Genomic DNA, 17,119 nt, shown 5'->3' on the forward strand with positions numbered 1-17,119 from the left:
CGATAAGCGTACTCGCCTAGCTCACCACAGTGTTAACTACCTCACATTTCTAAAAATGAATGAGGCATGGATCTCGGAGGAATTCAACACATGTGATCAGTAGACCATGTATATGTCTATAAACAATTTTTGGAATCAAGCACACAGACCTTCTTAATTCATTTGGCTCACTTCCCTGACCCAAAAAAGCACACCGTACTATATGCCCCTACCCTCCTCTTTGAAGAGGTTGAGCGGTGTCATATTTCTACTGGGGCTGCTTATTATGAGGGGTTCCCACCATCCCTGTGCTGTGCTGACTTCCTCCTGGGTGTTCTTATTATGAGGGGCTCCCACCATCCCTGTGCTGTGCTGACTTCCTCCTGGGGGTTCTTATTATGAGGGGATCACACCATCCCTGTGCTGTGCTGACTTCCTCCTGGGGCTGCTTACGGTGCTGCTGTCAGCGCTGTATGTCACGGAGCTGCTGTCAGCGCTGTATGTCACGGAGCTGCTGTCAGCGCTGTATGTCACGGAGCTGCTGTCAGCGCTGTATGTCACGGAGCTGCTGTCAGCGCTGTATGTCACGGAGCTGCTGTCAGCGCTGTATGTCACGGAGCTGCTGTCAGCGCTGTATGTCACGGAGCTGCTGTCAGCGCTGTATGTCACGGAGCTGCTGTCAGCGCTGTATGTCACGGAGCTGCTGTCAGCGCTGTATGTCACGGAGCTGCTGTCAGCGCTGTATGTCACGGTGCTGCTGTCAGCGCTGTATGTCACGGAGCTGCTGTCAGCGCTGTATGTCACGGAGCTGCTGTCAGTGCTGTATGTCACGGAGCTGCTGTCAGCGCTGTATGTCACGGAGCTGCTGTCAGCGCTGTATGTCACGGAGCTGCTGTCAGCGCTGTATGTCACGGTGCTGCTGTCAGCGCTGTATGTCACGGAGCTGCTGTCAGCGCTGTATGTCACGGAGCTGCTGTCAGCGCTGTATGTCACGGAGCTGCTGTCAGCGCTGTATGTCACGGAGCTGCTGTCAGCGCTGTATGTCACGGAGCTGCTGTCAGCGCTGTATGTCACGGAGCTGCTGTCAGCGCTGTATGTCACGGAGCTGCTGTCAGCGCTGTATGTCACGGAGCTGCTGTCAGCGCTGTATGTCACGGAGCTGCTGTCAGCGCTGTATGTCACGGAGCTGCTGTCAGCGCTGTATGTCACGGAGCTGCTGTCAGCGCTGTATGTCACGGTGCTGCTGTCAGCGCTGTATGTCACGGAGCTGCTGTCAGCGCTGTATGTCACGGAGCTGCTGTCAGTGCTGTATGTCACGGAGCTGCTGTCAGCGCTGTATGTCACGGAGCTGCTGTCAGCGCTGTATGTCACGGAGCTGCTGTCAGCGCTGTATGTCACGGTGCTGCTGTCAGCGCTGTATGTCACGGAGCTGCTGTCAGCGCTGTATGTCACGGAGCTGCTGTCAGCGCTGTATGTCACGGAGCTGCTGTCAGCGCTGTATGTCACGGAGCTGCTGTCAGCGCTGTATGTCACGGAGCTGCTGTCAGCGCTGTATGTCACGGTGCTGATGTCAGTGCTCTGTATTACGGTGCTGCTGTCAGTGCTCTGTATCTCCTGCACCCTCTTGTTTGCCTACCCTGGTCCCTGACCTTCCCTCTCCTCCATTGCCTTCATTAGCTCCATAGTCCTGAATTGTCAGAACAATTTCCCAAATAAAAAAAAAATGCTTGTAGTTATCGATCCCAAATTCACCTCATACATGTATTATGCTATTGTCCAGGTGGTGGGACTACGTGCTACCCCCTAATAATTACCCCGTGGCCGCAAATTCGACCTAAAGGTTTGCGAAATTCGCCTCCCATTGAAGTCAATGGAGCCCGCGGCGAACGGTCGTTTTCGCGAACGTTTGTGTCCGTTCGCGTTTCGCGTTCGCGAAACGTCCCGTCGGAAGTTCGTCCATCACTAGTTATGACAGCTATCTGCTGCCACAACAACGGTATTTAGTTTCAAAGTAGCGACATATATCAACGGAGGGCGGTCTGTAAGTAAAAAACCTGAACCATTACAAACCTTTTTAAGCTCATTATCACAAAATATGGTCTCTTAGAAAATCTGCCTTCCACCTTTCAGAAAATTCTAAGCTGACTAGTGTCTTCAAGTACCAAGACCTTAATAGCCCTGTAATATTCCACCTTGCTTCAACAAGTTACATTAGCCAGATCAAAGTGGTGCACTTAGATACATATCTAAAGATGTAAACAACAGTAAGCCTGGGTTCACACTCTTGCGATTTGGGAACCAGCGCAATTTCAGTACAGGTTCAGTACAGGTTCCCGCATCGCATCTCCACCGCAGGCAGTTCACACTGCCCTCTGCTCTGCGAACTGCTGTGTGTGTCAATACAAAGTTAATGAAACCCCAGATCGGTTCACAGATTGCAGTGCGAACTGTGGATTCGGGCAGGAATCAGATCGCATGGGTGTGAACACCCATGCGATCCGATTCCAGTGCGGGAAAAAAAAGTCTCTACGCCTTTTTTGTGCGAATCCAATGCAGTTTGTATGGCTGAACTCGCATTGTACAGATATCACATGTTATCGGCACAGCAATACAGGTGCAAATCACATGTGATGTCTGTGTTCGCATATGTGTGAACCCAGGCTAAAAATAGGTAATGTGTAATTTAGCTCATATCACTTTACATCCTAATCCAGCCATTCTCAACTTTTCCAACACAGAGGAACCCTTGAAATAAATGTTTGGTCTTGGGGTACCCCTGCTAAAAAATACCATGTCTAAAACTCATGATACTTCTAGTCACTGGGAAAGATTACCCCCTTACAGATAGCTAAAAAGATCAATGGCGTCAATGGGAACTTATCTGAGTGGCAGGCAATTCTCATTGCTTAAGGAATTCCTAGCAATCTCTGGAGGAACCCTAGTTGAGAAACCCTCTCTTAATTTAACTCCTTCAGATCCGCGCTATAGCCGAATGAAGGCTACAGCGCGGATCTGCTTTGCCGAGAGCACGTCTATTGATTTCCTCCCCTTTGCAGCCTCGCCATACCCCCTGGGTCAATGTGACTCGGGGGATCACAGATCCGAGTAAGGGCTTCCACTTTAAGTGCCAGCAATCAGTGCCACCTATCAGTGCCCACAAGTGCCACCTATCAATGCCCACCAGTGGTGCCAATTAGTGCCTTATTAGTGCCACCTAGCAGTGCTGCCTATCAGTGTCACCTACCAGTGCCGATCAGTGCCCAACACTGCCACCCATCAGTGCCCATCACTGCCACCCATCAGTGCCACCTATCAGCACCACCTATTAGTGCCCTTCAGTGCCACCTATCAATGCCCTTCAGTGCCACCCATCAGTTCCGTCCATCAGTGCCACCCATCAGTGCCAACTCTCAGGTCCTACCAATGCCACCTATCAGTGCCCACCAGTGCCGCCTATTATTGCCCATCAGTGTCGCCTTATCAGTGCCCATCAGTGTCGCCTTATCAGTGCCCATCAGTGTCGCCTTATCAGTGCCCATCAGTGCAGCCTATCAGTGCCCATCAGTGCAGCCTATCAGTGTACCCTCATCAGCATACAACAATGAAGGAGAAAAAATATCTGTTTGCAAAATTTATTAAAATATAAAACGGTTTTGTATAGGGATGCACGGAAATTTCGGCCGCCGAAACATATCGGCCGAAAATTGTGTTTTCGGCAAAATGCCGAAAGGAAAATCTTGCCGATAATGGGGCCGAAAATGGGGGCGGGGCCTTGCGGGGCTCCGCCCCCTGGTGCCGCCCATTGCACGGGTGTTTTCCTGGCTTGTCCCCAGTCCTCTGTCCTCCGTCCTCCCTCCTCCTTTCCTCCCGCCCCCGACAGTGCGGTGATCTCCGTGTGTCACGGAGCTGTGCATTGAATTGCCCGGGCGGCTGCAGTAACAATGTCCCGCCTCCTGTGACAGACGGTACACTGATCCAATGGCGGGACATTGAATCAGCGTGACGTGATTACAGGAGGCGGGACATTGTTACTGCAGCCGCCCGGGAAATTCAATGCACAGCTCCGTGACACACGGAGATCACCGCACAGATCTGGGCATGGGTAAGGCTGCATTTAGACACTGCATAAGGGGGAAAGAGTGTGCCCAGGGCAAGCATCGCAGAGTTTTGTCCGCAGCTAAATCAAGTTTTTTGTGCCCACAGTGCTGCTGCATCCAAAAGTCATTTGTTTGCCTCTGAGACTATCTACCTCTGGCCACTAGTGTGAATGGAGCCATGCTATATAAACCAGGTCACAGGACAAAGGCTGTACTCACTTGACCATATAAAAAATAATAATAATCTTGATTTTGACCCAGCTAGTTTTTTATCGCCATGTGATAGAATGGGGAAGGGTTAAGTTATTGCTAGTAGAGGTAACGATATGAGCATTCCCAATAGAAGTCTGTTGGAACGGAACCAGGTAGCTTGCTTGGGGCCAGTTCACACCAGATGCAGTTCCGTGTGCTTTTTTTTTTTTTGCACAAAATGCATGCACAGTGTTTTCCATGTATTCCAATGGCTCTAGCTCACACCATGCAGTCAGTTTCCACACCGGAAACTGACTGCATGGTGTGAACTAAAGCCATTGGAATACATGGAAAACACTGTGCATGTATTTTTATCAGGCAGGCTGCATCTGAGGGGGAACTGGTGAGGCTGCTTTGATCTCCTGTACCATGCCTGCAGTCTCTGACCATCTCCTGTACCATATCCCCAGTCTCTGACCAGCTCCTGTATCATGTCTGCAGTCTCTGACCATCTCCTGTACCATGTCTGCAGTCTCTGACCATCTCCTGTACCATGCCTGCAGTCTCTGACCAGCTCCTGTATCATGTCTGCAGTCTCTGACCATCTCCTGTACCATGTCTGCAGTCTCTGACCATCTCCTGTACCATGTCTGCAGTCTCTGACCATCTCCTGTACCATGTCTGCAGTCTCTGACCATCTCCTGTACCATGTCTGCAGTCTCTGACCATCTCCTGTACCATGTCTGCAGTCTCTGACCATCTCCTGTACCATGTCTGCAGTCTCTGACCATCTCCTGTACCATGTCTGCAGTCTCTGACCATCTCCTGTACCATGTCTGCAGTCTCTGACCATCTCCTGTATCATGTCTGCAGTCTCTGACCAGCTCCTGTACCATGCCTGCAGTCTCTGACCAGCTCCTGTACCATGCCTGCAGTCTCTGACCATCTCCTGTAATATGTCCCCAGTCTCTGACCATCTGCTGTATGAAAATATTTTTTAAAAACAGTCATTTTCGGTATCGGTGCTGTTTCGGTATCGGTTTCGGTTTTCGGCCTAGTGTATTTTTCATTTTCGGTATCGGTTTCGGCACCAAAAAACCCATTCGGTGCACCCCTAGTTTTGTATTTTTTTTTTTAATTGGTCTTTAACTTTTTAACAAAAAATAAAAATCCCAGAGGTGATCAAATACCACCAAAATAAAACTCTATTTGTGGGTAAAAAATGATAAAAATTTAATTTGGGTACAGTTTTGTATGACCGCACATTTGTCATTCAAAGAGTGACAGCGCTAAAAGCTGAAAATGGGTCTGGGCAGGAGGGGGGTTTAAGTGCCCAGTAAGCAAGTATTTAAGAAAAAAAAAAAAATACTTCAAATATATGTTACCATTAAAAGTGAACCTGTACTTTGCATAGAGGGCAAAGCAACAGGTGCATTTACCTACTTCAATCTCCAATTGCACAAAAGCACCTTCCTTTTTTTTTGTCTGCCATCCGTAAGTATAAAGAGTCCTGTAAATGGTACAAGTCATGACGTGAATATTATACAGTCTTATGCCCTGTACAGACAGTCGGACTTTCCGACAGAAAATGTGCGATCGGATCTTGTTGTCGGAAAATCCGATCGTGTGTGGGCTCCATATCACTTTTTCCAATTGTTTAAATTCTGATTGTGTGTAGACAATTCCGACAGACAAAGTGCCAGGCATGCTCAGAATAAATTACGTGACAAAAGCTATTGGCTACTTCCCTCTTTATCATCCCGTTGTACGTGTTCTACGTCACCTCGTTATGAAAGATTGGATTTTCCGACAACTTTGTGCGACCGTGTGTATGCAAGACAAGTTTGGGCCAAAATCCGTCTGAAAAAATCTGACGGATTTTGTCGTCGGAATGTCCGACCGCGTGTACAGGGCATTATGACCTCTATTTCCAGGCTCTTTATAGTCACAAGGAATAAAGGGGGGTGAGGTACATGTTTTCCCCTACCCAAAGGTATCATGGATGGAATGCAGAAAAAGGTGAGTATATGCTTCTGGGAAGGGAGAATGTTAAGTGAACATATTACTTTTTGATGAAAAAGTGTATACTGTCCATTCCATATTTAAAGGTAGAAACAACTTGTCCTGTTTAAACTACACTAATAAAATTTAAAAAAGTGAACTTACTTTGGATTTGGCATTTGGCTTTCATGTGGAGTTTCCCTGAAAGCCAAGTTGTATTGAGTGTCTTTTGGGGCTTCTCTACCAACAGTCCATGAACAATTAACAATAGAAACATTATAAACCTTGCAGTCAAGATTCTCTGCAGCAGTGTTGCTTTTCCCTACATAGAAAAAAAACACAGACAATAAAATGTGTACTTGACAGCTTTTATAAATTAAAAAAGCAAATAATTAAAGACAATTCGACATTGAATACAATCATGTAGTCTGTAAAGTAAATTTCTGTTGAATAGCTAGTAGTAATTTTAATTGAATTTGTATTTCTATAGCGCTTTTCTCCTTGGGGACTCAAAGTGCTTAGCAGGTGAGTCACAAGCACCTCTTAAAACTGTCTACATACTAGAGTCATGTAATTCTCTTAGACCCCTTTCACACCACACCACCCATAGCGTGGGGGGGTAAAACGCTGCTATTTTTAGCAGCGTTTTACCGCTGGATAACCCAGAGAAAGGGTTAAAACCGCCGGCAATACGCAGCAATATCGGCGTTTTGCCGGCGGTATTACAGTGCTGCCCCATTGATTTCAATGGGGAGCAGCGGTGGAGGATCGGTAAACACACCGCTCCTTCACCGCTCCAAAGAAGCTGCTGGCAGGACTTTTCCCTGACGTCCTGCCAGCGCACAGCTGTAGTGTGAAAGCCCTTGGGCTTTCACACTACAGACAATGGTGCAGCTTTTTTAGGGCGGATTGCAGGCACTATTTCTAACGCTATAGCGCCTGCAAAACACCCTGGTGTGAAAGGGGTCTAAAAGTAGAGTTCCACCCAAAAATGGAACTTTGCATTTCCGGTTCCTCCCCCCCTCCGGTGTCACATTTGGCACCTTTCAGGGGGGAGAAGATACTTGGCTAATGCAGGTATTTTGCTCCCATTTCTGGGCATAGATACCCGAGCCACCCACGGGTATCTATGCCACTTCCTGTTCCCCCCCCCCCCCCCCCCGCGGTCTTCTGGGATACACACAGGTCACAAAAGACAGCAGAGACCAGTGGGATACCACAGGGCGAGTCGCACATGCGCAGTAGGGAACCAGGAAGTGAAGCTGCAAGGCTTTAGAGGATGGCAGCGGCAGCACCCGACAGCTGAGGGATAGATCGGCTTCGGGTTCCGACGACATTGCTGTCGCCCTGGACAGGTAAGTGTCCTTATTTTAAAAGTCAGCAGCTTCAGTATTTGTAGCTTCTGACTTTTAAAAGAAAGAAAAGAATTAGCAGAACTCCGCTTTAACATATACTTTTGGGCAGAGCCTGCCAGTTAGCAGGCAGACCGAATGAAGGTCATATATACCTGTCATTGAATGATCTCAGAGACATCTCAGACTAAACTAAAGCACACCGCATTTGCCTATTGAAACTCCCAAGGTGCCACAGGTGGGGCATAACATCAGCCGATAAAGTGAATGGCTGCACGCCCCTCCCTTTGTGTAAAAGTAGATTCTTCTGTGCATCAACAATTACCCACATGTGCACATACAATGTATTTCCAGAATGCTAAATTTCTGTGTTCAGGAAATATGTCCCACGCGCATGCACAGGCTATTTTGTTTCACAAGCAAACATGTACCAATTTAGGAAAAGAGTCAAGATCACCTCAGGCATCAGGTAACAGAATTTAACACCCTCATGGATCCTTTCTGTGCCTGAAGGATTTTGCTAGTACAGATGCTAGGATAGTTCCAAAAACATTATTGTCAGAACAGATATAGGAACAGATACAGTATATGCCATGAATGTGAATAAAGCCACAAAACAGTACTTTAGACATGTATGGCAGGTCAACCACCAACCAGTGAGGCTGGGAGGTTCTCATGCCAGCCCATAGAGTTACAATGGGAAACATATTATAAACCATGTCTCAATGTAAAGAACACAGGACAGAAGAAAACACCAACTTGACCTTCAGCTACATTAAGTAACATCTGCTGGGGATTAAGGATGAGCCCGAATACCGAACTTTATGGGGGTGACCACAGCAAATTGGAGTGTCGTGGAACTCCCCATAATGCACTGCGATATCGCAGTGCATTGATGTCTGATGATTGGCCAAAGCATGCACTTGACCTGAATGCTTTGGCCAATCATAGCACGCTCTGCTGTGAGAGCCATGATTGGCCAAAGGCCACGCCTCGGTGGCATAATCAAAAAAATACAGCAGTCGGCGGGACATCTCCCATGGAGGTGGAGTATTTTTGGTATTTTTTTATATTTTTCGGGTCCGTCTGTGCCGTCATTGGATGGACATCACGAGACACTTTGTCAAAAACTGTGTATTGTGGTTTTTAATTTTTGATACTTTTCTTGATGAATGGGTAGGGGTACAATGCACCCATTCACATACAGGGGGTGGGATGTGGGACCCCAAAGCACCCTCCCCACGTTGAGGGCAAGCGGCCTGGTATGGTTCAGGGGGAGGGGTTGCTCGCTCATCCCCCCTTTTCTGCCTGCCAGGCTGCTTGCTCAGATAAGGGTCTAGTATGGATTTTGTGGGGGACCTAATGCCATTTTTTTATATTGGTGTTCAGTGTTCCCATTAAAATCCATACCAGAGCCGAAAGGCCTGGTTTGGATTTTGAGGGGGAACCCACGCTGTTGTTGAAAAAAAAAAATTGTGGAGGCGGGAACCCATTTTTGGCATTGGGGGGAATGCACACCGATTTTTTCCTTGATTTTTATCTATATTGCCGGGATCCGACAATACATTACAACTGCAAGCAATTTTAGATGACATTTTTTCCTTTAGAAATTTAATTTTGCTGCGGCACAGTAAAACAGAAAGATGCACCACTTTACAGGCAGACTAAGGGGAGCCCGCAGGCATGATATTTAAAGGGATATTACATTTTTATTTGCATTGATACATGTCCCCTGGGGCAGGACCCATGTCCCCAAACACGTTTTATGACAATAACTTGCATATAAGCCTTTAAAATGAGCACTGCTGATTTTTCATGTTAGGGTCCCATAGACTTTAACAGTGTTCCGGCGGCTTTCGAATTTCCCCCGAACACTGCATATTGTTTGGTGTTCGCTGTTCAGTGTGCTCAGCCTGAACCATTCACCCATCCTAAGTTTCTAGCATCCACTCATATTTAAAATACTGGTTCTCAGTTGACTGACAAGTGCCTGTGAAATGGGATGAGGGGTAAAGGCAAACTAACATATGATCTTTGTTATGCTCTAATATATTATATGCACCTTTATGCTTTCTACAAACCCAAAACCCATGGCTTCGCTCCACACTTGCTCTTTTCATCCCACTAGGGTTGCCACCTCATCCCTTTAAACCCAAACACATATGAAATACACAGGTTCTGAGGCTAATTTAATGCAGATAAGGCACCAAGTGAGTTTACTAACCACTGTAATCAGCCACAGAAACTGTGTAATTAATATGTGTTCAGGTTTAAAGGGATGAGGTGGCAACCCTACATCCCACACAGACAATCGGGGTACTGGATACCACAGCTCCACCACAAAATATAAAGCCACACTCCAAAGCTTAGCTATTATTTCTGTGTTTATTTATTTGACAAATTAAGCATTTAAATGAAGCTTTGGAGTGTAGCTTTATATTTTTTACCTACAACTTTACACATTGTATATACCAAGTGTACAGGACTCCAGGGTTGGGTCCTGAATGGCAGGTGTAATTCCCCATTAGGTATATTTCTCCACTATTTTTGTTGTGGTTCCCTGAAGGGGGGTGATTTGAAGGTAATGTTGAATACTCAGGGGTTCTTATCCATGCAGGTTGAGGGGTTTTGTGGTAGATTGGCTGGAGAGGAATGGATTGATTTTCAGTGTTCTCTGGATTGTCCTTATTTCAGAGGTTTGAAGAAGGGAAGAACCTCCAAATCCCAATTACAAGGACTTTGGTCCTGAAGGGGTTAACCCAGATACTTGAGAGTCAAAAAATCTTCTGTGTGCAGAAGCCTCCCTCAGCCCCCCTAATACTTACCTGAGCCCCATCTCTATCCAGCGATGTGCACGAGTGCCTCAGCCATCTGGGACTCTCCCACCTGATTGGCTGAGACATTGGCTCCTGCTGCTGTAAATCAAAGTCAGTTGGCCAATCAGGATAGAGAGAGAGAGGGCAGGGGTGAACCGCGGCTCCATGTCTGAATGGACACAGGGAGCTATGGCTTGACTCAGATGTTCACATAGAAAACTGCTTCCTGTGGGGGAAATCAACAGGAGGTAATGGCCAGGAGTGCCAGCGAGGGACCCAAGAAGAGGATGCGCCAGGCTGCCCTGTGCAAAACCAATTGCACAGAGCAGGTAAGTATAACTTTTTTATGTTTATTATTTTTAACGAAAAATAAACAAGACTTTAATATCGCTTTAGCTTGTTTCGCAATTTTGAACCAGAGTATGGACTAGTTTGTGTTTTCTGTTTGCTGGAGACAAATGGTTGTTCTGTTTGCCTGTTTTGTTTAGAACAAAAAAGGACTGTTTCCTTTTACCAAAGTGCTTGGCTGATGACCTGGAGCTTCATAGGTGACAGGTGACACAGGATATTTATTTAACAACTTTACCTTCAGGTATGGCCTTTACAAATTTCCACTCACTGCCAGATGAAATATTTAACTCCATCCCATTGTGAAGTGTAAACTCCAAGTGATCTGTAACAAAATGCTCATGGAAACATTTGGAAATCTGTAAAAAATGCAAAACACATTATATTGTTTTTATGCAATAGTTGACTTTCCTATTATGTCTTTTAGACAAATGTTACTGAATAAATTGAAGGTAAAGTGATTTTGCTGCTAAAATAATAAAAAAAAGTCTGTAAAATTACATTAATAATGCTTACCATTCCTACGGCCTGGTAGGCCAATCTTCTTGCAGAGCTACAACTATCAGTAGAACCTTTAGTAACTGACATGTACATATGAGTTAAAGTGACTCTAGTATTTTCTTTTTTTTTTAAATAACAAACATGTTCTACTTACCTGCTCTGTGCAATGGTTTTGCACAGAGCGGCCTTGATCCTCCTCTTTGTGGGTCCCCCGCCAGGGGTCCTGGCTCCTTCCCCCTACCAAGTGCTCCCAATAGCAAGCCTCTAGCTATGGGGGCACTCAGGCTCATTCCTGAGCCTCGCTCCTGTGATGCAACATTTTCCATTCTCACTTGAAGTGTGGCATGGCTCCGCCCATCACTCTCTCATCATCAGAAGCCTGTGTGAGCCAATGAAGAGAGAGAGACCCGAGGGAGTTGCTGCTCTTATCCACATCGCTGGATGGAGATGGGGCTCAGGTAACTATAAGGGGGGGGGGGGGGGGAGCTGCTCACAGAAGGTGTTTTATCTTGAGGCATAGAATACTTAAAAGTGCTGTTCCGCCCCCAAAAAATAAAAATAAAAGCCAGCAGCTACACATAATGCAGCTGCTGGCTTTAACCACCTCAATATAGTGCATGTAAACCCCCTTCTTGTCCAGACCAATTTTCAGCTTTCAGCGCACAGTCTGAATGACAATCACTCAGTCATGCAACACTGTACCCATATGAAACTTTTTTCCACACAAATATAGCTTTCTTTTAGTGGTATTTAATCACTAGTGGGTTTTTTCTTTTTTGTGCTATAAATAATAAAAAAAAATGTTTGTGAAAAAATGCCTTTTTCTTTGTTTCTGACTTCAAATTTTGCTAATTAGTAAGTTTTCTTCATACATTTTGGCCAAAATGTATACTGCTGCATATCTTTGGTAAAAATAACCCACATTCTTGTATATTATTTGGTCTTTGTGAAAGTTATATAGTTTACAAACTATGGTGCCAATCACTGAAAATTGATCACATCTGATCAGGGCTTCGGTACATCAGGTGTATCTAATTTCTTGAGACACTAACAAGTCAGGAAAGTACAAATACCCCCCAAATTACCCCTTTTTAGAAAGTAGACATTCCAAGGTATTAAGTAAGTAGCATGGTGAGTTTTTTTAAGTTGTCATTTTTTCCCACAATTCTTTGCAAAATTAAGATTTTTTTGATTTTTGATTTTTTTTTTTACAAAATTGTCATATTATCAGGTTATTTCTCACACATAGCATATGCATGCAACAAATTACACCCAAAAATACATTCTGCTACTCTTCCCAAGTATGGCGATACCACGTGTGTGAGACTTTTATACAGCCTGGCCACATACAAAGGCCCAACATTGAAGTAGCACCTTCAGGCGTTCTACGACCAAAAATGACACATCTCATTTCACAACCACCTATTATACTTTTGAAGGCCCTGGAGCACCAGGACAATGGAATTGCCCACAAAAATTACCCCATTTTGGAAAGCAAACACGCCAATGTATAATCTATGAGGCAGAATGAGTCTTTTGAACGGTTCATTTTTTTCCAGAAGTTTTTGGAAAATGTGGAAAAAAAATGAAAACGCATTTTTTTTTTTTTACACAAAGTTGTTACTTTATAAGATATTTCTAACACTTAGCATGTATATAGAAAAAATTATACCCCAAAACACATGCTCCTGCTCTTCCCGAGTATGGCGATACCCCATGTGTGATACTTTTACACAGCCTGACCACATACAGAGGCACAACATTGAAGTAGTACCTTCAGGCGTTCTACGATCATAAATTACACATCTCATTTCATTCCTACCTATCACACTTTTGAAGGTCCAGGAGCACCAGGACAGTGGAACTACCCACAAAATTACCCCATTTTGGAAAGGAAACCCCCCAATGTATATTCTAAGAGGCATGGGCTGCAAATAGGTACTCGGGTACTCTGATGGGCTGGTGAGGGTACTTTGGTACTCTGATGGGCTGGTGACAGGTACTCAGGTACTCTGATGGACTGTGACAGGTACTCAGGTACTCTGATGGCCTGGTGACAGTTACTCGGGTACTCTGATGGCTTGGTGGCAGGAACTCTGATGGTCTGGTGACTGGTATTTGGGTACTCTGAAGGGCGGTGATAGGTACTCATATGGACTGTGACAGATACTCGGGTACTCAGATGAACCGTGACAGGTACTCAGGTACTCATATGGATTGTGACAGGTACTCAAGTACTCAGATGGACTGACAAATACTCGGGTACTCAGATGGACTATGACAGGTACTCGGGTACTCTGATGGACTGTGACAGGTACTCGGGTACTCTGATGGACTGTGACAGGTACTTGGGTACTCTGATGGACTGTGACAGGTACTCGGGTACTCTGATGGACTGTGACAGGTACTCGGGTACTCTGATGGACTGTGACAAGTACTCGGGTACTCTGATGGGCTGGTGACAGGTACTTGGGTACCCTAATGGGCTGGTGACAGGTACTCGGGTACTCTGATGGACTGTGACAGGTACTTGGGTACTCTGATGGCCTGGTGACAGTTACTCGGGTACTCTGATGGGCTATGACAGGTACTCGGGTACTCATATGGACTGTGACAGGTACTCAGGTACTCTGATGGCTTGGTGGCAGGAACTCTGATGGTCTGGTGACTGGTATTTGGGTACTCTGAAGGGCGGTGATAGGTACTCATATGGACTGTGACAGATACTCGGGTACTCAGATGAACCGTGACAGGTACTCAGGTACTCATATGGATTGTGACAGGTACTCAAGTACTCAGATGGACTGACAAATACTCGGGTACTCAGATGGACTATGACAGGTACTCGGGTACTCTGATGGACTGTGACAGGTACTCGGGTACTCTGATGGACTGTGACAGGTACTTGGGTACTCTGATGGACTGTGACAGGTACTCGGGTACTCTGATGGACTGTGACAGGTACTCGGGTACTCTGATGGACTGTGACAAGTACTCGGGTACTCTGATGGGCTGGTGACAGGTACTTGGGTACCCTAATTGGCTGGTGACAGGTACTCGGGTACTCTGATGGACTGTGACAGGTACTCGGGTACTATGATGGCCTGGTGACAGTTACTCGGGTACTCTGATGGGCTATGACAGGTACTCGGGTACTCATATGGACTGTGACAGGTACTCAGATGGACTGACAGGTACTCTGATGGACTGTGAGTGACAGGTACTATGATGGGTGGTGACAGGTCCTCTTTATTAGTAGGGGCATTCAGTATAATTGGTGTGTACAGTAAGCGGTAATGAGATGTTACCGCAATCTCCTTCTCAAACACGATCAGTGTGTGAGGAGGAGAATCCAGTAACATCTCGTTACCGCAGTTTGTTTACATTTAGTGACCGGCTGTGATCACATGGTTAAACAGCAATGGCTGTTTACCAGCATCGTTGATGAGCAGTGTTCCCGGGAACACGCCACCACCCACGTGCATGCGCAGCGCGCTCAAGATCATGCGCATGCACCATGCTTATTGAGGGTGGAACCATCTGTGATCGGACGTGACTTCATCACGGGTGATCACATGGTAAGCAGCCATACCCAATAGCTGTTCACCCCCCTTGGTGGCGAGCGGTGGCGACGTGACACGCCTCCACCAAAGGAACAGGGATGCATGCGCATGATCGCGCGCATTCCCTGTTTAAATGGGAGGCCGTCATATGACGCCCTCCTGCCACAAGAGCCGCGCTGTCTGGCCGTCATTTGACAGCCAGCGGTCGGCAAGCAGTTAAACAATAGGAAACTAACCTTTCCTGGAGTCCAGCTATCTCGGCACCGCAGCTGATTTTTCCATCAGCTGTCGGGAGCTGCTGCCACCATTGTGGGTGAGGATACCCCGGCAGTGTAGCCTTGCGGCTTCACGCCGGAAGCCTTACTGCGCATGCATGAGTCCCCGCTCCTCTCTCCTACTGGCCCAGTGAGGCCGCGTACACACGCGCGGACTGTTCGCCCAACCTTGTTCGTCAAACAGTTTCGGCAAACAGTCCGCTCAAAATTAGCATGGACGGACATGGCCACACACGACGAACGAACAGTTTGCTGAAACCGTGCGCGATGACGTGAACGGCACGTACGACGGGACGAAAAATACGTCGTCCTATACACTGCATTATAACTTTCGGCGTGTAAATCCTTTCTGAGCATGCGCGGAACTTAGTTTGACGAACAAGCCTACACACGGGCGGACTGTTCGCTGAAACAAGGTTTCAGCGGACAGTTTTTCGGAAATTCCGTAAAACCTTGTTCGTCAAACTGTCCGCTGAAACTGTCCGCTGAAAGCCCACACACGAGCGGACTGTCCGCCCAAACACTGTTCAGCGGACAAAGTTGGGCGAACAGTCCGCCCGTGTGTACGCGGCCTGACAGGGAGAGGAGGAGGGAGGAGGCGGGAGCACCATGGTGATGTCATGGGCCGCAGCCCGCACTTCCGGAAGTGGCAACAGGATACCTGTCAAAGACAGGTATTCTGTCCCCCCCTCCCCCCCAAAAGGTGCTAATTGTGGCACCGGAGAGGCAGAGGAGACAAATGACTTTTGGGTGGAACTAGGTAAAAAACCTTCTGCCTTTAGAACCGCTTTAGAAGCCTGCGTCCTCCACTGCACATTGTGGTTAGAAATAAAGCCAAGACTAATGGATCCGCCAGCGACTTGCAGCCAGTGTGTGAAACCACAATATGAAAAGGGGACGCAAGGATCTGATACATGCAAAGTTGGCTGCTGAGGGTTGTACTGATGGGTGTAGCTTTGCAACATTAATCAGACTGGAGTGAAGAGACAAGTATTGTGTTTATTATTAATATACCGTATTTTAAATGTCTGTTTTTTATTTATTTTTTAGAGACAAAGTAGCTTTAACATAAAATTTTGCCTATCTTTATCAGATAATTTCAGCTCACTCTTTGGCAAATTATGCTAAGATTGTTTGGACATTTCAATAAGTTGCCCCCGTAATACGTAATGTATTGAGTTCTCCTAAATAAATCAAAAGCAATGCTAGATATTTATCTATAAAGCGTTTTTAAACTGCATTAGATTTGTGTTATGTGTGTGTGTGTGCAGTGCATAATTTTGTAAGACAACACGGCACCTTATTATTTTATTCAATGTTGTGTACAGACATCAGGCCGCCTTAGGTGATGATGCTTGTATTGGGATAGAATGTGTTACTGATGTAACTATGCTGGAGACCATACATGCTTCAGAGTTGGCAAAAAGAGGTATTGATTATTTAAAAATGAATTAATGGGGATAATCTCATTAGGCGTAAGCTAACTCACCAAGATTAAGTGTGGGTTATGTGGTCAAACCACTTGCCAACTGCCTAACTGAGAAATACGTCATAGCTTTGGCATTTAATACCAGGGTGCAGCAAGATGCCATAACCGCTGTATTTTTTTTTCCATCAGGCACAGGTCTTTCTCATACAAGTGGTCCAAACAGACAAGTGGTCCAACCCCTCCAGCTGCTTCTAAAAGTGATCCAGCCGCAGCACGGGGTCGCCCCCCTCCTTCCACTGCTTTCTGGTGGTTCCCATGCTTATCTGGGCAATCAGTAGCTCCAGGAACCAATAGCGCTGGCAGCTGCTGATCACAGAGATGAGTGAAGGAAAGATGACTTTCTCTCATCTTCATGGCCTAGGAGGACCATGACGTCACTTTGGGTTCCAGCTCCATGTAAACAAGGCCCCAGATCTCTCTGGGGCCAAGAGGACTTGTCGTGCTATATTGTTATTGCAAGGGATGTTTACATTCCTTGCGATAGCAATAAAAGTGATCAATATATA

The 17,119-nt window shown here is 46.3% G+C and overlaps 1 protein-coding gene across 1 annotated transcript in view; it reads right to left on the bottom strand.

The window, feature by feature from the left end:
* Positions 1–17,119, bottom strand: part of LOC143982233 (granulocyte-macrophage colony-stimulating factor receptor subunit alpha-like) — a 105,145-nt gene that overhangs the window by 21,438 nt on the left and 66,588 nt on the right. The window contains exons 4-5 of the mRNA XM_077480778.1: positions 11,024–11,144; positions 6,435–6,591 (exon numbers count right to left, since the gene is read on the bottom strand). Coding sequence (XP_077336904.1) covers positions 6,435–6,591; positions 11,024–11,144 — 278 coding nt within the window. The remainder of the gene's footprint in view (positions 1–6,434; positions 6,592–11,023; positions 11,145–17,119) is intronic.

This window comes from Lithobates pipiens, unplaced genomic scaffold (assembly GCF_037356315.1).
Source record: "Lithobates pipiens isolate NorthernLeopardFrog02 unplaced genomic scaffold, aLitPip1_a1.2 Scaffold_16, whole genome shotgun sequence".
Taxonomy (NCBI): domain Eukaryota; kingdom Metazoa; phylum Chordata; class Amphibia; order Anura; family Ranidae; genus Lithobates; species Lithobates pipiens.